Raw genomic sequence first — 25,345 nt, 5'->3', positions numbered from 1 at the left:
CAAGTGTTACAGGCTTGTTTTGAGTTTTATATATACACAAGTGACAGTGCTTAATGCAGAACTTGCTTAATGGGTGATCAATACTTATTAACTATCTTCTTTTCTTTGCTATCTGGGAGTAAAATTAAGTTGATAGAGCTGCAACATTGCTCTCGCTGTCACAAATACTGACAATCGTCCATTGGGATTTTCCTACTCAATAAATGTCTTCCTGACGAAGCCAAACGATTTCCTTTCTCACATATATATTATGATTGAAAATGGGAAATTGCTGATCTACAAAATAAGTTGTGATGCTGGAAGAAAAATGTCAGTAATGTGCTTATACATGTAAGGCACAGGGGATTAAAACATGCCTGGGCAGGCAAAAAGAGAGCAATGGTATTAAACATCTTAATAAATATTTGATAGAAGGGCAGAAATTGAGGGAAATGGCTATACTTGGAAGAGGAAGAAGCAAGAAAAGAATAAGGAAATGTAACATTTGCCTCAGGTCTTTGAAATATGCAACAGAGAAAAGTTGACATGGAAGAGTGTAAATATTTTAGCAAAAGTAAAATGAAACGCTTGAAATGAGAAATACACAAGACAGTAGATGTTCTGTTTTATCCACTTTGAATGTTTCTGTGAGAGTCAACCATAAAAAGTACTGAGAAGGAATATTAATGCAGTCTAACCTTTAAGCTACCATAGGCCCACGCACAAAGACACACACACACTGAGGATTTAGTAGATCTCAAACTGAAAGTGCATAAGAATAACCCTGAGAGTTTATTAAATATACAGCTTATAGAATTTGCATTTTTACATGCACTTTGGCTGATTCTAATATAGATGTTTGACAGTCCACAGTTGAGAAACACTCTCTAGTTTTTCTGTACTTCATCATTACCCTTAGAGAGGTGGATTTCCAACTAACATTTTCATCTTGTTTCCTGGGTGGGATTATAGATTCAGAACAACTTAGAGAATTGAAAATCATCTTTTTAGTTATGCAGCAGAACCCACTAAGATTTGAATGAACACTCTTTATTGAGCAGAACATTCATGGGGCTTTTTCTAACCCATGGGTTGTGGTTACAAGAGAAGAAAGAGATGGCAGGCAAACTTGGCACAAGATTCAAAAGAAAAGAGACTTGAAGCATCCCTGAAAGAGAAGATAATCCAGCCCACAATGCTAAGAAGATATTCAATATCAGCATTCTGAAATTTGGGGAATTATAGCAGCAGATGATGATGCTGCCTTCCAAAGGTCTATTAAAATACATGTGTATGGAACAAATAGAGTTCACTTTGAGGGATTTCTGAATGATGATTATTCAATATCAAGCAGAATTGGAAGAGGAAGGCTGTTTAATGTTAATTCATGAAGGACTGCTAAAAATTCAATGGTAAAAGATTCTCTACTTGAAAAAGTAGACCAACCAGCAGGAATTAAAGATTAAAAGAATAATACCAAGGTGTTATGTGTGTGTGTCTGTGTCTGTGTGTATGTGTATGTATATACACATATATATATACACATATATACACACAATATAAAGATGATAAAACAATAAATAATTATAAGAAGAATTGCATATAATATGGCATAACAGCTTATACTTAGTTTCTAGAAAAAATATGTCCATTTATAAGCAACATGAATCTAAAATTATCATTGAGTTCTGTAGTAGTTTGTTTTTTGGTTTATGGTTCAAATACAACCAAATAAAACATAACAAATGCATGCCTACTATGTATGAGAGATTGTGCTTGTACTTTTAGCAATTAAAATTGTGTTCAGCTGCAAGTAGCAGAACACCCAATTAAACAATGATTTCAGTAAACTAGGGGTTTTATTTGTCTGAAGTGATGAGAAGTACAGAGGTATAGGGAGTCTGGGGCTTGTACAGCACTACAAAGTGTCCTTGGAATTTTAGATCTTTAACTTATTCTCATCAACCATGTTAGCATGTGGCTTCCATCTTCATTCTGGCTGCCTCATAATTGCAGGAAGTCTGTGCCATCCACCTCCAGGCTGAAAGGAGGAGGAGGGCACCTAACAAATGGCTAAATCTTTTAATAAATGATTAACTAAGTGTTCCCATAGAAAGCGATTTGCTGAAAGACAACCTAGAAATTGTCTATTCTAATGCTATACAGCAGAACTGTGTCATAGAGCCACCGTAAATGGTACAAGGAAGGCTGAAAAATTGAGTATTTAATCTGAGTACATTAACACTTTGAAAAAATTATGATAGAGTGGAGAATAGATATCAAGTAGGCAAATAGAAATGCCTATAAAATTAGATATGTTATCTAATTTAAGCATTTTATAAATCATATACATTTTATTTCTTAAATAGATGAATACATTGAGACATATTGATAGAAAGGTTAATAAGTAATTTGCCTGAGGTCACATGAGGTTACTAAAGGACAAAATCAGGAATTAAAGCCCATGTAATCAAATGATAGTATCTTTTTCCAGCATACAACATTCGTCCAGGTACCACCAAGCAATATATTCCTTAGAAAGTCAATTTCAAAATAAATAAATAAATTCATAAATTTGTTCATCATTAGCCAGTCATGTGGTCAATGCCTTTTGATGGTAGAGATTGCATTTTTTCATCCTAGACTGAAACCATTTTTAGGGCACAGGCCATGTCTTCAACATTTTTGTATCCCCAATACTTAGTCCATGGGTTTGATTGGTAGAAACAGAGATATCAAGCTGGATAAATCTGGATTTAGAGACTATTTTTTCAGCTTACAGAATCTGGGGGAGAGGGTTTTGTTCTTCTTGTTGTTGTTTTTAATTTTTCTAATACCCACACAAGGCATCATAGAACATGTTATAGAGTACGCATTTAGCAAATTCTTGCTAAAGGTTTATATAAATAATTAAAATGTGATTTTGTATTGATGTAAAATATATATGTGCATATATATATGTAGAGTAAGAAGAATAGCAGTAAAAAGAGCAGTGCCTGTTAGAATTATGATTCATTTGGTTAAAAGGTCACACAGAGCTGGAGAAATATTAATTGATAAATTGACTCGACCTGGGTTTCACTATGATGAATTTCATTCATTCAATCCAAAAATATTTGTTGAGCACCTACCTTATACCAGCCATTGTCCTAAACATCATGGATACAGTGAATAAAACAGTGAACGTATTGTTATGGGTTGAATTGTGTCCCCAAGATTCATGCATGGAAGTCCTAACCCGCAGTACCTCAGAACGTGACCTCATTTGGAGATGGAGTCTGTAGAGGGGTAATCAAGTTAAAATGAGGTCATCAGGGTGGCCCTAATCCAATATGACTAGTGTCCTTAAAAAAAGGGGAAATTGAACACAGACGTCCACAGAGAGAGAATATCATGTAAAGATGAAAGCAGAGTTGGGGTGATGCATCTTTGGCTAAGGAATGCCAAAGATTGCCAGAAAGCCACCAGCGACTAACAGGGGGGCATGGAACAGATTCTCCCTCACAGCCCTCAGAAGAGACTAACCCCTCTGACAACTTGATCTCGGACTTCCAACCTCCAGAACTCCCTCTGACACCTTGATGTCGGACTTCCAGCCTCCAGAACTGTGAAACCATACATTTCCACTGTTTATCCCACTTTGGAGTACTTTGTTTTGGCAGCCCTAGCAACTATACACAAGTGAAGCCCCTCCCTCCTGGAACTTTACATTCTAGTCTGGAGCAGGGAGGGAAATAGAAAAGCAATGAAGAGATAGGATAATGTTGCATATAGTAATAAAGTCTAAGGAATAAAGAAGACTAGGGGGAAGGAGATAAAACATGCCGTCTTATGTAATAGGATCTCTGATAGAAGGACATTAGAAGTGAAAGGAGGTAGGGATTGAGTTGTGTTGATATCTGGAGGAAGAACATTTAAGGGCAGGGGAACAGCCAGTCCATAGCTCCTGGGAAAAATAGTGCTTCTGGGTTAGAAGAGCTGCCATGAGGTCAGGTGGTTCAATTAGAATAAGGGACAGAGAATGGTAGCAGTATAGTCAGAGATTTAATGGAGGAGCGGATTGTATAGGTCCATGTTTTATTTTGATGATAACTTTGGTTTCTATTCTAAGTGACATAGAAAGCCATGGGAGGGACTTTTGAGCAAAGGAATAATGTGATCTGACTTAAAATTTCAAAGGACCTCTCCAGCTGCTGTGTGGGAAGAGACTGTGGGGAGGGGGGCAGAGTTGATAGCAGAGAAATCAGGGAAGGCTAATGTGCTAAAACCTTCCAGGTGTGAGATGCAGCTGGTTTGTGCCAGAAAGGTGGTGGAGGACAAGATGAGATAGGCAAGTGAAGGGTCAGGTGAAGCATCACAAATACAACGGGAAGCTTAACAGAGAAATGGAGACCAGATCTATGGAGGATGCTATAGGAAGTTTCTGTTTAAGAGAAGCAGTAAAGGAGAGGGAATTGAATGTTAGTACTGGAAGGAGTAGATGAAGTTGGTGTCCAGGAGAATTTGGCTTGCTACAGTCATGAAGCCATCCAGAGCAATGGGGTCATCAGCCAACACATAATTTATTCCTCCTACTCATATCTTTGAGTGACATTTATGGACCCTAGTGAACTGTGGTCACAATTTAGTCCCTGCAATGAGCAAATGAATTTCATTTTCCCTAGAGAAGGCTCAATTTGAACAAGGGGGGAAATGTCATTATTTTAATGTCCTATGGCTTTGAACCCCTTATCTAGGATTTACATCCATCTATTAATATGAAGAAAAGGATATTCCTTAAAACAAAAATTCAAGCTGATTTGACATCAACTAAGTAAAAATGTTTGGTTTAATAACAGCAAATGCCCATAACAAGAATAATTCAACAGTAAGTGCTTAAATAGCTTGAAATCCCACAAAATTTGTTGAAAATTTCTTTGCACCTAGCTGTTTGCATATATTGTTTAGTAACCATGCAAATTACCTTATTGTATATTCCAATTTTTGCAACAGCAAGAAATGCCCATTTAAAACAAAATTTTTTAAATAAAGTAAAATTTAGGGATAACATGACTATATTGAGTTCAGTGTAATTGTATCTAATATTGCAGTATAATAAGCTAATCAGCCTTCTTGATTTTGTAGCAGTAACAAATCTCAGTCTAAAAAATGTAGAGTAGATGTGTATACAAAGCCATTTGTGTCGTGGGTTCAAAGAGTAAGTAAGTACTTGAAACCTGGGTTTGAATCCCAGCATTGTTAGTCACAAGTTGAAGGATCTAGTTAACCTCTAGGTGCCTCAGTTTCATCTCTAACATGGGAATAAAAATAGCAACTACTTCATAAAATTGCTATAGGTTTTAAATTAATTAAGACATGCAAAGTGTATAGATAAATGGCCGCTTAGAATAAGCCCTCAAAGATTTAAGCTATATTATTATCTTCGTTATTTAAATTTCCTTATTTTCTATCTCAAGTTCCATTTCATTGGGTTAGAGAAAAGTGTAATCACAGTTCGTCCTTGACCCCTGTTCCCTGAAGATAGCGTCACAGTTCTGTAAAGAGGTGTGGTTTACCCAGTGCCCAGGCACTGGTGCAGCTGCAAGAGATGGTAGATGGGCAAATCCTCTGTGCCCTTGTCTATCCATGCTGGAATCTGCTGAGATGTCCTCACTACTGCCATGTTTTCAGTCCACAGAGGCCATTGCTGCAGACTGTAGTCTTCCCAACCTCCTAGCTCATGTATGTCAGGTTCTCGGTGATTGTGCCTATCAGGTTCATGGGGAATAAATTGACGTGCCTAGCTGCTACCCACCCTGGCGGATCTGAGGGTCATCTCTCTGGATCCTCTAGCATCCCATCCTTCAGTGTAAAGCTGAAGTTGGGAGAGCAGTGGACATGGGGTACTCTGGTCTTGCTGCCTCCAGGGACTGTAGTTAGCAAGTTCAAGGCAGCCCTGTTTGGGAAGCTGTTTTACTTCCTCTAGTTGGAGCAGTGGGATGGTGAGAAGTGCATGATTTGGCAGCAGCAGTGTGCATATTTTTTTCTGAAGGTCACCTCCCACGCCTTTTGGCTTTCCTCCATTTCTTCCCTTCACCTAGAAACTCTTTAATGTATTAATTTGCAGGGGAGCCTAGTTCTTTGTCTGTACCGTCAAATCTAGTATTTTATATTTCATTTCCTTCTGAGCCAAGGATTTTGCAACTCACAAACTTTTTTTTTAATTGCTAAGACCTCCCTGCCCCGAAGCAACGGACAAAAGAATACAGGATAGAAGGAACTACCTGTAACAGAGGTCACATTGAGTAAAACTTCAAAAATCCATGCAGCTATTTAATTTTTCTTTATTTACTCAAATACTCTCACTGTGCCAGGAACTGTCCTGGGATCTATAATATAAAGACATACTAAGCATGGCTTTTTTTTATTAAGTTGCTTATAGTCATTTGGGGTAAGATGAGCAAGAAAACAAAGAACTATAATAGAGTGTGATGAACCTAGAGTACATAAATATAAAAGATTCCATGAAAGACTATTTCTATTGGAGACATTATGTGGGAAAAGATATGCATTCCAGAGCTGGTTGTGTTTAAAAGTGAGTCGTTATGAATGAAATTCACCAGACTGCATGTGAGCAAGGTGAGGCTTTAGAATTGGAGAGAGAATGTGGAGGTGGGGCTGGAGAAGCAGGATGGGGCTGGATCATTAATGTTTGACTTACATGGCATGCTAGGCAAGGTGGAAAGTTTTCTGTGGGGACAGCGGCATGATTTAATGAAGTTACGTGCTTCCCATCTTGGGAAGCAAATTAGCCCATCTTGAGCAAATTAGTCCACCTTTCTGAATCTCAGTTTCCTCATCTGTAAATTTTTATCTGCAGAAAGGATGCTGTGAGGATGAGTCAGCAGGATGTCATATAGACTCACAAGTCTATCATTTGTAGATGGTAGTTTTGAGGAATAACATTGTAGACTCTATTCATTAGCTTTGCTAATGTCTAAGTGATGTAAAATTAGAACTTTATAAATTCATCCATACTCAGCTTTTGACATCCACACAACATTTTGAAAAGGTTATCTCACTAATAGGATGCCCAGCAGAGTGATTATTTTTATCCACATATCTAGAAAACACACAGAGAGAGTTATCAAGACTATAGAAGAGGGTGGTGGGAGGATGAGGGTGAGAACTTCAAAGTACCTGGATTCCACTGGGTTCCCAGCTAATTATAGGCAAAATTAGATAATAGTTTCTTCCATTATTTTAATAAAGACGCTTTCCCTGGCTTTTCTACACTACGAAGAATAATTCAGGTACTCTGGGGTAAGCCATTATTGGGAGAAGGCTCTACCAGTTTAATTTCCATTTCTTTATTTCTGTTAAATAAAAGAAGCTTACATTAGTCCTATGTTATTAACTACTTAATAGATTTAGGAAGCAGGTAGCAAAAGAAGAATTGTTCTTTGCATTTAAATGAACCAAATAACACCCTCAGCTGGTTATGCATTTAGGGGGAAAAAAATTGCTACATTTTAAGTCTGCAAAAGTAATAAATTAATCCATTAGTGAGCCCAAGTGTGTTGTCTGTTGTGCTCATTATCGAGTATTCCCAGGTGTTCAGGGGTTTATAAGTCTAAATTGTTGTGACTTTTAAACTTGGTAATAGAAATATCCAGCATAAGGATCATAAGCTATGAAACTATTCCCATACCAGTGCTTTTTACAAAAAAATTACAGCATTAAATATTAAATTAAGATGTTCCCCAATATTGGAATGTGTTAACTTGTCAGAATGAATGAAGCAAAGAAACAAAATTAGTAATAGAAACCGTAGGGTTGCCAAGTTTTCTTCCCAGTTGCCTGATTTTATGTATCATTTTAAGAGCACAATACCAAATATTAGGCACCATAAGTACGTGTATTTTAACAAATAAATCTATTGATTTATTCAGATACTCATTTTCCATCTATTTGTGGATTCAGTCAACAAAAATGCTTTGAGCATTTACTACCTGCTAGGTAGGGCACATAGTCTGGAAGGAGGCGAGACTGCCAGACAAATGACCGCAAGATAGAATTGAAAGAGCAAAGTGTTATTAGAAAGGGCACCTCTTGGGGAATTGTTTGAGCTGAGTCTGAAAAGAGCAAGAGAAAGCAGTTCTTCCAAAGATCAGGAGCTCTAAAAAGCATGTTGCGTTGAAGCACTTTCTTTCATTCCACGAATGGACCTGAGTTTATGTATGGAACAGAGGCAGGGGATGAGCACAGGAGAGAACATGGCTGCCATGGATGGCTCTGGATAAAAGCCTCGTTGAGGCTTTTCTCTGCAACCTCAGTAGCTACCAGTGCTTCCCTCTTCTCCCAAAGAACATTAAAATAAGAACTTCTTATATAAGTAGTCACTTGCCTGAACATCTCAGTTCACTGAGGTGATAGAAGAGGAAAAGAAAAGACTTTCCTCTTTCTTTCTTTTTTTTTTGTTCCCTGCAGGTGATTCACAATTCAGTGAGGAATAAACTATGTAACTCAAAATATAGTTTGTGTGTGTGTATGTGTGTGTGTGTGTGTGTTTTAATGGAAACCTATTGGAAGTGTCCAGAAAATCTGGAAGACTAAGGTAGAAAATCTAGCCTGAGAGAAAGCATTATAGTTTATAAGCATGATTTACTTTTTAAAAAAATCTCATAACGATATACCTCATTGAGAAAGAAAATTGGTGGGGTTATGAAAAAGATTCAATAAACATTTACTTTCCATCTGCTATTTGAAAGGCAGAAGGGGAAGTGAAGAAGGGCCAGGCAAAAGATCCTAGTTTTCTTAATCAGTTATGGTATAGGTATATCTCTACAAGTTATAATTCAGTGCACAATAATCCTACTCCTAAATACAGATCCCATTATCATTCATAGAAAAACAGAGCAGGTTATGTTATTTCAGGCTTTCAGAGATGGCTTCAGGAGGAAGTGGTCCTTGAAAGACAGACTGAGTTTGTAGGAGGAAGACTTGAGAGTCCATCAGGAAAGATATTCAAGGCTAGTGTAATGGCTGGAATAAAAACATGAGATGTGTGGGTATGGGCCTATTTGGGGGGAGTGCTGGTAGAACAGAATGCTTAGAGAGTTAGGAAAAATGGGTGACTTCTTTCTCATATTTGAAGTGATTTCCTACAGAAAAGCTTTAAATAGCCAGCTACCTTCTGCATTTGAAGAACTATTTGTCATGCAATATATTTTTCCATACAAATAAATACCTTTACGTAAAATAATATAGAGCAAAGCCAGAGGCAATGACAATGGACAAGCCTACCATTCAGAGGCCACAATTGCCTGCCACAAAATATGAGCCCAACCTAAAGAGTGGTTACCAAAAGGAAAGTACACAAAAGTGCCAGGTCTGTCTTGTGTTGTCTTGTCCCACATCATTTCTTGATGGCATCAGGCATCACTTAAGAGTAAGCTTCCAACACACAGGCTTGTTTTGGGTTTTAGCCCTGAAACAGTTAGCCCAGCCTATCATAAGTTGCACTTTCTCGGATGCTATCAGTTTACTGAGTCCTAACATAAAAGTATCTCTTCCTGATTATGACCTTAACTTGCCTCCTAGTTTGAATTATCTTTGCTATTTCCTTGGCGTGGACTTGCTCTTTTCTTTACTTCATCATGAATGAGGCTTTTTGCCAGCTCCATTACTTCCCTGCATTTCGGTGTTCCAGATAAATACCTTGGGCAGTTGGTCCAGGACCAAGAATCTTCTACCTCTTGGCTAATCTTTCTCTTTGGTCCCTCTATTTTTGGCAGATGGGAAGCAGAAGATACCTTTGTTGGGATCTCCATGCTACCAAAGCTGTCATCTGTTGGGAGGTGGGAGTTAGGTTTTTTGCTCTTTGCTTAGGAGAGTTCATTTCAGAGCAATGTTTCTTAAAATGTGTCCATCATTTTCTGAATTAGTATTCATCATGAAGCTATTGCAATTTTGAATTTAGGAATATGATTAAAAGCATAGTACTAAAACAATTTGTTAACAAAGGCTTTAATTAATTAGCATGTCAACTGCAAGCACAAATAATGCTGATTGCTATATGCTTCTTTCTTTCCTTTCTTTTACTTCTTTTTTGAGTAGACGTTCCCCTATTTTATTATAATCCTTACATCTACCAACCTTTATCTCTTCTGTATGTCTTCATTGATAATAAAATGGATTGAAGTTGAAAAGTTACAATCTGTAAAAGTGTACAAAACAACTATTTCAAGGATTGCTTAAATAGTTTGACATTATTAAGAAGTAAGCCCTTAAATAGCATATATAATACTATTTTAATTACCATGGAAAATTGAATACTTTTTCCTGATAATTGACCACTTGTTCACATGAATCCTAAATTACATACAAAAATTATGTGACAAAGGTATACATGTGTTGGACACTTTCAGATAATAATCTGGTGATATTTGGACTCCAGAATTGTAGACTCATGTAAGTAGTAATTAAATGTAGTACTTCCATATGGGAGGTGTTCTAGAAACATTTATGGATATTGTTTTTTCAATATCGAAAGAGTTGCACCCAGAGGTGTAATGATCATTGGAATCCTCAAAATCTGAGGTGATGGAAAACAGCCTGGATGTGCTCTAAAGGAATTCAAAATATCACATGCAGTGGGCAAAGGGGCTGACTCAGATGGCATTTCATTCATTCAATAAATATTTATTGAGCATCAACAAAATGTCAGATTTTGATAGGCTGGAGTGATAAATCAGTGAGAAAGAGAAATAATGATCCTTCACTCCTGGGATTTGAGATAGTTTTCCACCCTCAGAATATAGGCATCTATAAATATGGCCTTTAGTTTTTCACAAAGCTTATTTTCTTCACCTATTAAATGGGGGTCAGTGGCACTACATTACAGGCTAATTTTTAAAGTTATATAAAATAATGTGTGTGGAAGTTCCCAGTGAGAAAATATGAGAAGTTGAGAAAGTTGATAAAATATGACAAGAGCTGGGGAATTTCAGGAACAAAAACCCCTAGTGCATTCACCTATACAAATTTGCTATCATCAATTATATAACCAAAATAGTAGTATTTTTTGAATGAAGAATTCTTCTATATAATGATAATTCTTATTTAATTCTTTAATCAATAATTGTGAACATGAAATCATTTTAAGTCTAATGTTCTAAGATGTTTTCACTAGAAAATTCTACAAGCTATTTAGGCAAGATTCATCCTTGAGGAGCAGCCTAAACAAAGAATCACTCATAAACCTCAGTTGTAACTCTGATTTGTTATTTAATTTCATGGAGCGGAATGCCCATCTTGAGTTTGCGCTGCATGAACATGTGGCAGTCTCCATGGCTGCTTGCTTCTCCTCCTTTGACACAAACGAATATTTTTATTTAGAGGATGAGAGAGGAATGAGAAATAGAAGTGCCTCTGTTCAAGAGGAATCCGTGACAGAGCTTTTGAGAAGAAAAATTAAGAGGTCATGTTTCATTACAAGGCCCGTGGAAGGGAGAATGGGGCTATGTGCTCTACTGGAAAAGTGGTTTTACTACTCCATGATTGATGACCTGTCTGGTGTGAGGCTGGTCACAGTATTAATGTCAGGACTTACTCTCAACAGTAGAAAAAGCTGTCAGTTCTGATATGATAGAAGTAGGAGTGGGATTGGGATTATAGAGCTGAAGTGGCCACAGAGAGTCCTCTGACTTAGGCCCATGAGACAAGGTGATTTTGTGTAAAATTGACTTTAAACTTATTTTACATGTACAGAGAGAAGACCAGAAAGAACTAGAATAAAAGTTTAACAGGAATTAGTTTAAAAATGTAATAAGAAACATATCATTTTCTTTTCATTAATATGATGTTTTACTGTCCAAATTTTATTCATAAACATGTAAAAATTTTGGACTTCCCAGGTGGCACAGTGGTTAAGAATCCACCTGCCAACGCAGGGGACACAGGTTCGAGCCCTGGTCCGGGAAGATCCCACATGCTGCGGAGCAACTAAGCCCGTGCTTCACAACTACTGAGCCTGTGCTCTAGAGCCCGTGAGCCACAACTACTGAGCCCACGTGCCACAACTACTGAAGCCCACGTGGCTAGAGCCCGTGCTCCGCAACAAGAGAAGCCACCACAATGAGAAGCCTGCACACCGCAACAAAGAGTAGCCCCCGCTCGCCGCAACTAGAGAAAGCTCATGTACAGCAATGAAGACACAACACAGCCAAAAATAAATTTTTATTTTTTTTTAATTTTTTTATTTTTCACACACACACACACACACACACACACACACTATATTTTATTTTTACAAGAGATAAACAGACTGACATCAAGCATTGTAAATGGATGACCACAACAAAAGCAACAATGATTGCAATTACCAAACATGAAACACACTCATACTATGTCATAATATTGACATTCAGTCCAGTAATCCTCCACTGTAGCAGCTCCTTTACTTTGCAGTGAAAATTGATTTGTATATTCTTTGCCTCTGAGTCCTTGTGGGATTTCTTTTTTTTAATTCAAACAGAAAGTCACAAAAATTATACTCATCCTCATGAGTTCACTCAGTCCCATGTAATTAATTTTTTTTTTCATCTTGATCTTTTGTTAGCACTTTTATGAGTTCATCAGTTTTTCATTAGAGTTCTGAAAATGCTTATTCATTCAGTTCAGCAGTACAGTCAGTTACCAGAAACCTGTACTTGTCAGAGTCTTTTCCATGAATTTCTTGAAGATGAAACCCTTTTGTAGGAACATATTTGCAAAAGCATCAGAGTACACCCAGAACTGTCTGTAAATGACAAAAGACTTAAAAATAACCATGGTTAAAGATTTGATGAAAGTTCATAATAATGCAGTTGACAAGAAAATTAGTTATTTCTGAGATATACATTTTAAAGTAATAACTAGGATTATGACTTATAACATTATACCAGAACATATGAGATTTTTAGAAATTTCATGTAATGTCTGAAACATTTATATTAACATATTTCCATACAAATAACCCAATGAAAGTTTAGTATTAGTTGTTTTGTTTGTTTGTTTATACTGCAGGTTCTTATTAGTCATCAATTTTATTATTTATTTATTTATTTTTAAAATGTAGAAATTTTAAGATCAAATATATATGTGTGCTGATAAAAATAAAATTGCCTGTTTAACAAGGTAGCATGATTTAGTGGAGGGAGCATGGAGGTTAGAATCTAACCTGCATTCATATCCAAACTCTTGCACTAAGTAGCTGGAAAAAGGATAATCTGATAATAGCCCTCTCCTTTTAGGACAACATGATAGAATGGAATGCAGTGCCTGGAAAGGGCCTTTCCTTCCTCACCCTACAGGAGTGAGCTCACACTCTTGCCAGCTCTCCTTCCCTCCCTGTTGCGGGACCCAAGGCCTGAGAGATTCACGTCTGGCTATTCTTGGCTCCCAGTTGTCACATTGTCTTAGTGACTGCCAAGTGTCACTTCCCTCTGGTGAACAGTTACATGCTCTGGGAGCCTGTGGTGAGCCCTATTCCCCCATCCTATGACACCTTAATCTTTTTGAAAGGTATATATTCTGTGGATCCCATGGATTGCTTCTAGACTGTAGCTTCCCTCAGCAATCACAGCCAGGTCCACCCTCAGCCCTTACCCTCCTAATCAGAAACCTTAGAGTCTATCCCAGCCTTTCCTAGTTTACCTGTCTTGTTATAATAAACTGGGACATACATGACAGTGCCTTGACGTGTGACATCTCATCACCTTGTCCATGATCTTCTCCAGGAGCAAGCAAAATGCAATGATCCACTGGTGAAGCATGACACAGTTACATCTCTTTACAGCAATTCTAGAAACTACTAGAGAATGATAAGCACAGGTGTCAGGAGTCAGCAGATGTTCAAGACCCAGCTTCCCATCTTCATAAATCCAATTTAGTCTTCTTAGTTGTGATGAACTACCTCATCCTAAAGTGTCACCACTGAAAAGTCATTTGACATGGATCTGAGGGTAGAATCTACAGAGTGACAGATTTCAGTTCAGTGATTAAGATAAACCATTTATAAAATGACATATTTTATAGTTGAGTGGCTAGTTTCCTCCACACTTATATGGGACATATTTCCCAGCGCGGGTACTATGATAGATCACTACCACAGAGTGCTTCATAACAAGGTGGTTGCTTACATCAAGTTGGGAAATACTCCACCGGGGGAGTCTTGGCACACACATGAAGACCTTTAGGGATTCTTGCAGTAGAGAAGCCTGTTGAACTTTAAGCGACTATTCTAACTTTTTAAAACACAGAATAATATTTTCATATAACATGTTTTTCCACATCCCCTGGAACAAGGGCTTAACTCACCCCATTTGGAACTACTCTGTGATAGAACTACCTGTTCAGTTACTTTTACTATAAGAGTGACACTGAAACTCACATTCATGTTGCATCGTCCCGGTGCTGCATTACAGGGGTTCCTCATCACAGGCTAGACAACTTGTCTCATCTCGTCCTGAGATTGGAATCAAGTCAAGGATTGTTTTTGGTTGCTTTTCCTCATTCTGCCCAGATTGAGGGAACTATTTGTAGCCCCTGATTGTCTGTCTGTCAACATATAAATAAGAAGCTTTGAGGGACTTCCCTGGCAGTCCAGTGGTTAAGATTCCACTATTCCACTGCAGGGGGCATGGGTTCAATCCCTGGTTGGGGAACTAAGATCCCACATGCCGCGTGGCCAAAAAAAAAAAGAATTATGGACATGTTGGAAACATGTGGGCCTTGAATTTCCTGGAGTTTTTGACTTTATAGCATGTTAAGTTTGTCTCCCTGGTCACTTCCGTAGCCCTCAAATCTTAAGCACGTTTCAGGCAGAGCTGCTGGCATTTGTTAAGTGTATTGCCAATTTGAAGATTATTTGGTTCAATGTCTGGCACATATTCAGACACAACTCCGTATATCCCTTGCTATAGGTACAAACAAATAACTTCAATTAGGCCAGGCTCGTTATGAAGAAATCTCCCTAGGAACCAATGAAAAGATGTTAATGATTTGCCAGTTTGGTTCCTTGGAGAGAGGGAATCCCCTCTACCTAGCTTATATTGGACACTTCATCAATAAACTAGGGGTGAGCAAATAAATAAGTAGTGCTTCTACAGTGCCTGAGGATACTTGAAAACAATTTGTTCTCTTAAGTGGATTAAATAACTCCTCCCTGAATGTCTTATTACCTGATGATTTTGTAAAAATTAGCTTTTTCTTCATAGGGAGGGCATAAGTAAACCCTGAGAATGACTGGTGGCTGAAAGTCAAGAAGCTTAGGCTCAGTTGTGTTTCTACTACTTATCAACAGTGTAGTTTTGGGAAAGTTTGTTGACCTCTGTGTGCCTCTGTTCCTCATCTGTAAAATGAGGATCCTGACAATCTTATAAGTTTCTGTGAGTTAATACTTGAAGCAGTTCCTGGCATGTAGTAAGTGCTCAGTATATCTTAGCCACTACTATATAATCAAAGGGTGCAATATTCCCAAAGAACTGCAATTTTTACATATAAAAGTTCATCAGACTATAAAAGAAATGGGAATTATACATTCTAATACTTGCCATAGGGAAGATCAAACTGTTTTTCTTGAAGTTATTTGCCTCCTCCTTCATCCCAATATCTGCACAGTTCTTGGCACATGGTTTGTTGAGTGAATGAATAAATGAGTAATTAATTGATTCATTCTCATCACATTCCTCTTGATGTTTTCGTGCAGACCTGAATATCCCCAGGAACGCTGTTTGCTTTAAGAATTAGCCAGTGAAGGGTTATGAGAAGTATTGTGGTTTATGTTCTGTGTGACTCAGTTGACAAAATTAATTGCTTTTCTGTCATGCAATTTCATGGATTTTCATCAATCCTTTTGCCTGTTAACAAATCCTGTCAGTATCTTTAAACCTGCAATAATGATCAGTGTTTAGCATTTTAATAAAAGAATGGAAATGTGTGTGTGTGTGTGTGTGTGTGTGTGTGTGTGTGTGTGGTGAGAGAGGGAGAGAGAGAGAGAGAGAGAAAGAGGGAAATTTTAAATAAGATCTAACTTTTTATTTGTATGTTTCACTAGTGTCAGTCTTCATGAATGTTATTATAAAAAGTAAATAATTTCTCTATAAAATCTAAGAATATAATGCCATGTTGCTTGACAGTACTTCTGAGAACTACTACTCTAATAATTAGATGTAACTTTTCTGCTATGTTAAGAGTAGACAGATTTCCTTTCTCTTAAGACATCTACTTACACCGTTTAGTATTTGAATAATTTTAAAATTCTGATGTCTGTTCCTTTTACTGGTTATGAATTCATTCTGGTTTAAAGTGTTTAGATTGCCCTCAAATTTATCAAACTTTCCACTCATTTCTTCATGCAATTTCCAGACTTACAAAACCTGATTGCCCATATCCCCTCTCTCATATAGAGATGGACCCACCAAGGTTGTGGGAAGAATGAAGAGTGACCATTGGTTATACTTGCCAGCAAAACAGACTACAGCCAGCCATTTCTGAGCCATCTCAGTTCTACTAGAAAGTTCTTTTTTTTTAATTGAAGTACAGTTGATTTAACAGTGTTGTATTAGTTTCTGGTATACAGCAGTGATTCAGTTATAGATAGATATATATATATATATACATATTCTTTTTCATATTCTTTTCCATTATGGTTTATTAGAGGACATTGAATATAGTTCCCTGTGCTATATAGTAGGAGCTTGTTGTTTATCTGTTTTATGTGTAGTAGTTTGTACCTGCTAATCCCAGACTCCTACTTTATCCCTTTGGTCCCTTTCCCCTTTGGTAACCATAACTTTGTTTTCTATGTGTGAGTCTCTTTTTGTTTCGTAAATAAGTTCATTTGTGTCATATTTCAGATTCCACATATAAGTGATATCATATGGTATTTGTCTTTCTCTTTCTGACTTATTTCACTTAGTATGATAATTTCTAGGTCCATCCATGTTGCTGCAGATGGCATTATTCTTTCTTAAGGCTGGATAATATTCCATTGTACCACATCAATTTTATTTTATTTTATTTTTTAATTTTATTGGAGTATAGTTGATTTACAATGTTGTGTTAGTTTCAGGTATACAGCAAAGTGATTCGGTTATACATATACATATATTCATTCTTTTTCAGATTCTTTTCTCAGATAGGTTATCACAGAATATTGAGTAGTGCTCCCTGTGGTATACAGTAGGTCCTTGCTGGTTATCTATCTTATATATTCTACTAGAAAGTTCTTGTTCAAACAGGCTAGGGCTAATGGCTGTTCTGGCTGTAGGCAGAAGGTTTTTTTATTCCCAATCTTTTTTTTTTTTTTCTTTTAGTCTCATGATAGGTAATCTCACCCAAATCCCTGCTTTAAAATACCACAATTCTAGTCTCTCTCTAGTGTCCTAAGTGCACACAATCATGAAGATTTTTTTCACACAAGAACCCAAACATGGTCTAGCCAACTTTTCTACAGTCTCCATTCAAAAGGTACATTCTCCTCCTCCCAGGAGCAAGCTTTTATGGATTCTTGGCCACTCTATCCAATGCACATTTTCTCGTTTTCCATTATAGCACTATCACAAAGAATTTTCAAAGCTTTCTCTCTGTGGGCTCCCACTGATTTCTGAATTACTTGCGAACAAAAATCTTGTCTTTCTATGAAAGTGTGCTAGATAGCTATCATAGTATATATTAAGCAGGTAAAAAATGCCATGGAAAGGAAGAAATGCATCTACTTTTAAAAAACATCATTGCCATAGTTCTTTATATGAGATATTTTTCAATTAAAGTAATTCCTAATCACTTAAAAAATGAACTATTTACAGGCAGATTCATAGATACATAAAGTAGATTAGAGGTTGCCAGGAACAGGGCAGGGAGGGGAAAATGGGAAATTATTTCTTAGTGGGTAGAGTTTCTCTTCAGAGTGATAGAAAAGTTTTGGAAATATATTGGTCATGGTTACACAACATTTTGAATGTAATTAACACCACTGAATTGTACACTTAAAATTTGTCAAAATGACAAGGTTTATGTTATATATTTTTTACCACAATAGAATTTAAAGATGAGTTATTTACAAATAAGAAAGGCATTTAAATATTCAAGATAACTAAATGTATATTTTTTAAAAAGAAAATCTTTCCTAAATAGAGAAGTCATAAAAGGGAGCCCAGAAATTAGTCTTGGAAATAAACATGATCTTAGGAATACTGGTTTTTTTTTTTTCGTTTATTCTCATTTAAGAAACATATTACTACAACAGAAATCATCATTAAATAATGCAATGAATTTTAAAAGTGAATAAGTGAATAACTGAATGATTAAAAGAAAGCACCATTTAAATAAAATCTCCAAAGTTGAATGGCTGGATATAGCAGGGCCCAGTTTATCCCTCTGTTGATCGCAGACATTAGGTGGTCAAAATTGTGTGCTGTCCATAGGAATATAGAACAGACATGGACACATCTACCATTTGTTTTTGATAGGAAGTGCTATCAAGTTTAATGGTCATAGGACCAAAGGGTCAGATAGACTGGATTTATGCCCTGGGTCTTCCTCATGTAAGATTTTTAGTCTCAATGAAGCACAGTTTCTTCATCTAACAAATAAAGGGGAAAAGATCCAACATCATTTCTTTTTTGTGAAGGTGAAGAGTGCCTGGTGAAGGCCTGTCATGCAGAAGTTCTTTACCTACATATTATTAACATAAAGGTTCAAATAAGTTTAATGTTAAACAAGTAGTTATTCTACATAAAATATCATGAGTTCTGAAAATAACTTTAGTTCCAGATATGCTTTATATGAAGTTTTTTTTTTTTCTTTCTCCCTCCCTCCCTCCATCCCTTCCTTCCTTCCTTTTCTTTTTTTCTTTTTTTCTTTCTTTCCTTTTATATTGGCTAAATTTATACTTAGCATACTCGGCAATATTATCCCATCTAAATTCCAGGCTACTGGGAAATACCAATCAGTGTTCAAAGCACCCCTAATTGTGGGCAAACTAAATTATCTTTTGCAAGCAAACATGGTGTTACAATTGAGACACAGTCCTTGCCTTGAAAGGCCAATCTTATAAGCATTGATTTCTGTGTGGAATTTTTTCTAACCTTTTTTTCTTTTTCTGTTTTCCTTTCTTATATGCTGACTTCGGTGTAGCAGACCACTTGGGGATTGAATTCATGGGTAAGACTAAACAATTTTCTCCTTAAATATCCAGAAAAAGCTAAGTTTTATAATGTATATAGTGTTCTCCTTCCCCATCTGATTATAATTGAAATGTCTCACTGTCAGGTACTATTAATAGTAAAAAATGTTTTTGTCGATTTTTCACTAAGTAATGGCTCAAAATGAAAGACTTAACTACTTATTGGGAAGGCAATTTAATGTTAAGTGCAGCTTTGGAACCTTACAGAAGGTGAATTTGGCTCCTGGATTTGATTGTTTGCTCTAATTCTCAATTTTTTTATCTATAAAGAGGGATAATGATAGTTCCTATTTTATTGCACATATAAATTGCTTAGCACAATGTCTGCAAGATGGCAAACACTCAATAAATAGTAGAAAATAATGGTGATGGTTTAAAAATATCAGTTTTTGTTATTTTCTGCTCTATTTTTTTTTTCCTCTTGCATGATGACTACTTTGGATATATTTTGGTCAATCTTAATTTTGGAGTATGGGCTCTATAAATGTTTTCATTTACAAAGTGAAAATATTTATTTTGAAAGTATTTGTAGAGAATGGTGTGTTTTTAAAAGGATTAGAATACCTTCCACAGTAATTATTTTCTATACTCATAGATAATTACATTAAGAATTGGACATACTTTTCTGAGTCTATATTATAAGTCAATGAAAAGAAAAAGCATTCCATAGGATTGATAGGCATCATGGTACTAAAATAGAAAGATACTCAGGAGTTAAAGTTAGTGAAACTGAGGACCCAAATTTGAATCCAAATTCATAGGTTCTCCTTGCTCAGCTTTTGTTGAACTTCAGGTTTTTCTCTTATATGATATAGATGTGAATACTTGCTTTATACCTGCATATGTTCTCTGTGATAATACTTACAAATTTGCTTGTTTTCATTTATCCATTAATCCATTAATTCAGCAAATATTTATCAGTTGCTCACTCTAAGCAAAGAAAAAATGCAACATGCTACAGATAAAATAGTGAGTAAAAATGGACCATAAAAGCTGGTTTGATGGAGCTTACAGTCTAGGAATCTTTCAGATGATAATTAGGTAATAAAACTGATAAATATAAAATTTAAAGTTTCTAAAGACCTATTCGAGGCAAGATGATATTAGCCTGGACTCCTGTGATAATGGAAGATGTGAGAGGAAAAACTGACAGATATTGGGGACGTGATAGCAACCAGTATTTGAGAGGAATTGATGTTGAAGGTTAGAAAAGAGAGATTTTCAAGGATGACTGCAGGGTTTAATAGTTTGCATATTTAGATAAAATGTGGGCCCATTTTCTGAAAAAGAAGACTAGAAGAAGAACAGATTTATGGGAGATGTTTTACTAGATTAGGTTTGGAAATTTTGCATTCTGGGTGCCTTTGATATATCTGAGAGAAGATGTTAAGTTGATAGTTACATTTCTGGAAGTTTTGAGGGTTAATTAGAGATTAGTGATGACATACTTATACTAAAATTGATCTTCCTGTTATGTGATATTACTCATTAGTGCTCTATTATCTAGGTATTGGATCATAGAAAAAGCAGACAGCTCAATTCTGGCAGATTTGGGGTTTTGGTAGATAGATGTGATGAAAACTCATAAGGGCAATGAAATTCAAGGTAATATTGAAATGAAGCATTATGGAATGTAAGGTAGATGCGTAATGAGATGAATAGGGAATGGCTAATCTGAGTGGAATTAATGAGTAGTCACCATGGGAGTCCTCAAACAAGTTGTTGGCATGAAGAGGAGGTTGTAGTCATATGAACCAAGAATTACAGAAAACCATGGGCATGGTCATGTGGTAGAGTATAAATTGTTGAGAAGGACATGTGGTTTGTACTTTCCTCACTTACTGATGATGGTGGGGATTAGCAGCATGGAAGTTGAGCATCAACAGTCATTTGAGGATAGCAGATACTTAGCCTAATCAGTAGAGAAATTTGCTCCACTAGACTGTGGTGATTGCTGGCCAGAGAATAGAGGCTCCAGAAGTTATGTAGTAGAATGACTGTAGATATAAGAAACACTGCCTGGTGGTGTGTGGGACTGGGATACCATCAAACCCCACAAATGGTATGGCCACGGTTATAGTAAACTAAACTTGCTACATAAATAATAATTATCACTGTTGAAAGAAATGGATGAGTCATCATCCTATTGGGCTTTCCCTGAGGATTTTCAGTGACACTTATACCTTATAGTATAACGATTTGCTATGGAATCAAGATATGTATTAAGAGGTCTGTTTTAAAATATTTAAAATAATTTAGTTACCAGTAGGGGAAAAATAAGAGGTTATTGTGTAATTCATGTATATGAATCTCAAGCCTAACTGATGTTATAATGAGTCTTATAAAAGGTGAAGTCAAATTATAGCTATAAAGCTTTACAGGGAATGGATCCTCAATATGTGAATCCAGCAGTAGAGTTTGCCTTAGAGGGAAGGGATTGGGCAAAGTCAGAGTCAAATGGAGTACTTAGTATGCATATAGAGGATGACAAATGATGAAGGAGTATTTGGAATGATAAATAGGTTTACAGACTTAATGAATAAACTGTTTTCACTGGCCTCACTAATTCTAGACCTTGTTCACTCCCACAGGTTGCTCTAACTGAATGTATAATATTCTGTTTCTTGCTTTGGGAATAAGTATTTTCAGATTTAACTTGTAATTTTAGAATCCATATGGGTAAAATTTGTTCCATGGGAGATGATATCATCACAATAATATGGTATCTCTAGGTATAATTGAAGCTGGGAAGCAGAAATGTAGGCATACTCTCTATAAATTTAATTATGTCAGTTTATTGGTGTGCCTACCAATAATGAATTTAATGAATTTCAGAATACCTTTCTTCTCAACTTTCATCATTCTTGCTTTGGGCAATGTTAATTTCATGTTTCCTTGACTTGATCACAAGGTGATGATCTGAAGCACACGTGTCTTTTCCCCAAGTCTTTTTATTCCCAATGGCCATGTCATGTGTGCACTCCTACTGATCAGACTCAAAACATAAACACATCAGAAAGTTCAACAAATTCTTATTTATAGCAGAGAACTCCAAATCGTATACTTCAAGAATCCTACTATTATTTAATCAACATATACTTATCACACTTACTATATGCCATATGTATAAGATATTGAACATGCAGGTATATAATCCACATCCCTTAATGACTAAAGGTTCTGAAATTAAAGGTAGAGAAAGCTACACATAGTTGAGGTGACATAACAAGTGCTATTAAAATGGCATAGGCAAAATACAATGAAAAAAAATTAAAAACAAAAGCCACTAAATGGGCTTGGGAAATTCAGAAACATCTTCCCAGGAGGGGAGAAATTTAAGCTGGGTACCAGCCAAAGTGGATAAGCTGTACCAAGTGTTGCTCCAGTCCAAATTTAGACTAGCCCCACATTGCTTCCACATTAGTGGGAGCCTTGCTATTTCAGTCAGTGTCTCTGAGCTCCCTAGTGTCACTACTTTAGGACTGAAGAGAGGACATCAACTTCAGTAAAATAATTATCCTATTGAATAAACCATGCCAAGCCTAATGTCCATAAAACTGTCAGCATTCAAAAAGATTTTTCCTTAATTATATTCATGAATTTTTTTTTTAATGATGCCACTGGGATTGGAACAATGCAAATTTCAACAACAAATACTGCTGTAGAATACAGTATCAGTTTTAAAAAATACAGTTACCTGGCATAGTTAGGACAGGAATTTGAAGGTGCATAAAAACACAAAATTGTGTTTGTAAAAAAATTTGAAATAAAAGGATTTATAGTAAACCAATAATCAAAAAATATTTCTTGAAGTCATGACTTAACCTACTCATTCATAAATGCATGAGGGAAAATTGATATTTTTAAGGTCAGATATTCAAACTTTCCCTCACAGCGTGGATAGATCAGGAGATGGTACAGACAAACTTCTTTCTAAGCACAAGTACTCTTTGAGTTGTGTGAGAAATCCAACCAATCATCCAGACAAGACAGATGGCCAAAGGGCATGTCAGACTGGCCAAGTTTGGAAGGTGCATTGATCATGAAGAGGGATTTCTCATCTGAGAAATATCTCACTACTGTGTCAGGTGCTCAATCATGGAGCATATCTCATTATATCCATTTGAGCTATTTGTTACGCAGCTATGTCTCTGACAGTGCCCTGATGCATTTGATGCTCTAGGCATCAAAGATGTTTGTATAAAAGCAGGTGCAGTGCCATTTGCAAATGTATTAGCAAACCACAGGGAGAATTGAAGATTGTGTGGGAGATCTTTTATGCAAATTTCTTTCATTCTCATATGAAAAAATAAAATGAACTCTGCCAGTTAAATGTCATTTGTGATTTGATATTGTGTTTAGGATAGCATAATATATTTGTGCAGTCTAAGTAAACTCTGGTATATATTTTTTTAATCAGAAGATTTATAAAACTTGGGAAAAGTCAGATTTTTAACTATAATCTTAAAAAGATATTCTAAAATAATCCTATGTTTTGAAGTTAAAAAAAGAAGACAAAAGAAATACTGAGTTGCCTATAAGGAGAGGGTTAGAAATGTCTATCATTTAAAATATATGTGTAGATTCAGAATTGAGAAAGTTATTACTTCAAACTTCACCATATATTTAGTATCTCTTCATCCTCTCATGTAAAAACGAATACTTTTAGGATATTTTAGTAAGCACTGAAGTTTATCTCCTGAGAAATGACCAGTTTTTAATTCTGTTTAGATGATATGAGGTGGGGATACTTTCCTTAAAGCTACACTGATTATTATGAATGAATTGGTGTGTGTTCCTTTAAATCTAACAAGCTCATATGTCAGTCAAATGAATTCATGTGTATGCCCTAATTTGTGAAACAGCATTAGAGATATAAAAATGAGGATCCCCCTTCTTTAGGCTGAAATCTCTGAATTAGACTTATTTGGAACAGAAATGTTTTTATTCACTTGAATATATTGTTTTCTTATAAAATAAAATGCTAATTTATGGATAAATGTGTTTGTATGGGGATTCATTCAAAAGGGTACTTGTTTAGTTTTTTCTTATATTAAACCACATGAGAAAACAGATGTCTCAGAGTAATGTAAGTTACCATTATTTAATACTTGACATGTGCCACCAAATTTACATTATTTCATTTCATTCTCAAAAAAAAAAAAAAGGGCTTCCCTGGTGGTGCAGTGGTTAAGAATCCGCCTGCCAATGCAGGGGACACAGGTTCAAGCTCCGGTCCAGGAAGATCCCACATGCCACAGAGCAACTAAGCCCATGTGCCACAACTACTGAGACTGCACTCTACAGCCCACAAGCCACAACTACTGAGCCCACGTGCCACAACTACTGAAACTTGTGTGCCTACAGCCTGTGCTCCACACGAGAGAAGCCACCGCAATGAGAAGCCCGCGCACTGCAACGAAGAGTAGCCCCCTCTCGCCGCAACTAGAGAAAGCCCGCGCACAGCAACGGAGACCCAATACAACCAAAAATAAATAAATAAAATAAATAAATTTATTTAAAAAAAAAAAAAGCATGAGGTAGAAACTATTTATATCCCTATCTTATAAACGACAAAACTGAGGTCTATTTAGATGGAGTATCTCATCCAAAGAGCAAGTGGAAAATACAGGATTTGAACCAGAGTCTGTCTTCCTCCAGAGTTCTTGAATTCTGCCAGTGACCAGCTGCTGAGCACCTAACACATGAAGCCTTCAGGATTACTCAAGAGAGGTTGTACTCTGGCAATCTTTCATATGACAATGCAATTTTGTATCTAGTCCTAAAGTTTACAAGTAATGTTTTCCAAGTACCATGAGGTCATGAGAATCTTACGTAGTAACTCACTTTATCCAAGCTACAAAAAATGAAAATGAACCAGATGCCAGTTTATAGCTTTACATTCAGAATTTTAACTGTCGTGTGTAACAAAAGTCTCCCATTGGCTGGTAATTTCAGTTTCTCATGTAGAATAATCTACAGAAGTTGTAGTGTATCAATATTTGAAGGTTTCGTGGTGATTACAGATGGTTGAGTGACATTAGTTGGGTGCCTCTGCTGTTGAATGCCATTGTGGTATAAAAGCCTTACACATCTATCTCCTCTGATGAGAGACATGTACCAGATGGCATAGTGAGTTGAACCATCTCCTCAATG

General features: G+C 36.3%; 1 protein-coding gene across 10 annotated transcripts in view; it reads left to right on the top strand.

The window, feature by feature from the left end:
- The window catches only part of NRG3 (neuregulin 3), a 1,112,157-nt gene that overhangs the window by 959,259 nt on the left and 127,553 nt on the right, over window positions 1-25,345 (top strand). For 7 of the 10 annotated variants that reach the window (XR_005016924.1, XM_036829743.1, XM_036829739.1 and 4 more), the window contains exon 4: window positions 19,141-19,167. Coding sequence is in view for 9 of the 10 variants with exons in the window: in XM_036829743.1 (XP_036685638.1) it covers window positions 19,141-19,167 (27 nt within the window). In the remaining variant the exon portion in view is untranslated. The remainder of the gene's footprint in view (window positions 1-19,140; window positions 19,168-25,345) is intronic. The other 3 variants (XM_036829745.1, XM_036829744.1, XM_036829738.1) reach the window with 1 other exon arrangement.

Source organism: Balaenoptera musculus, chromosome 16, assembly GCF_009873245.2.
Source record: "Balaenoptera musculus isolate JJ_BM4_2016_0621 chromosome 16, mBalMus1.pri.v3, whole genome shotgun sequence".
NCBI lineage: Eukaryota > Metazoa > Chordata > Mammalia > Artiodactyla > Balaenopteridae > Balaenoptera > Balaenoptera musculus.
This window is presented reverse-complemented; position numbering and strand designations above follow the sequence as displayed.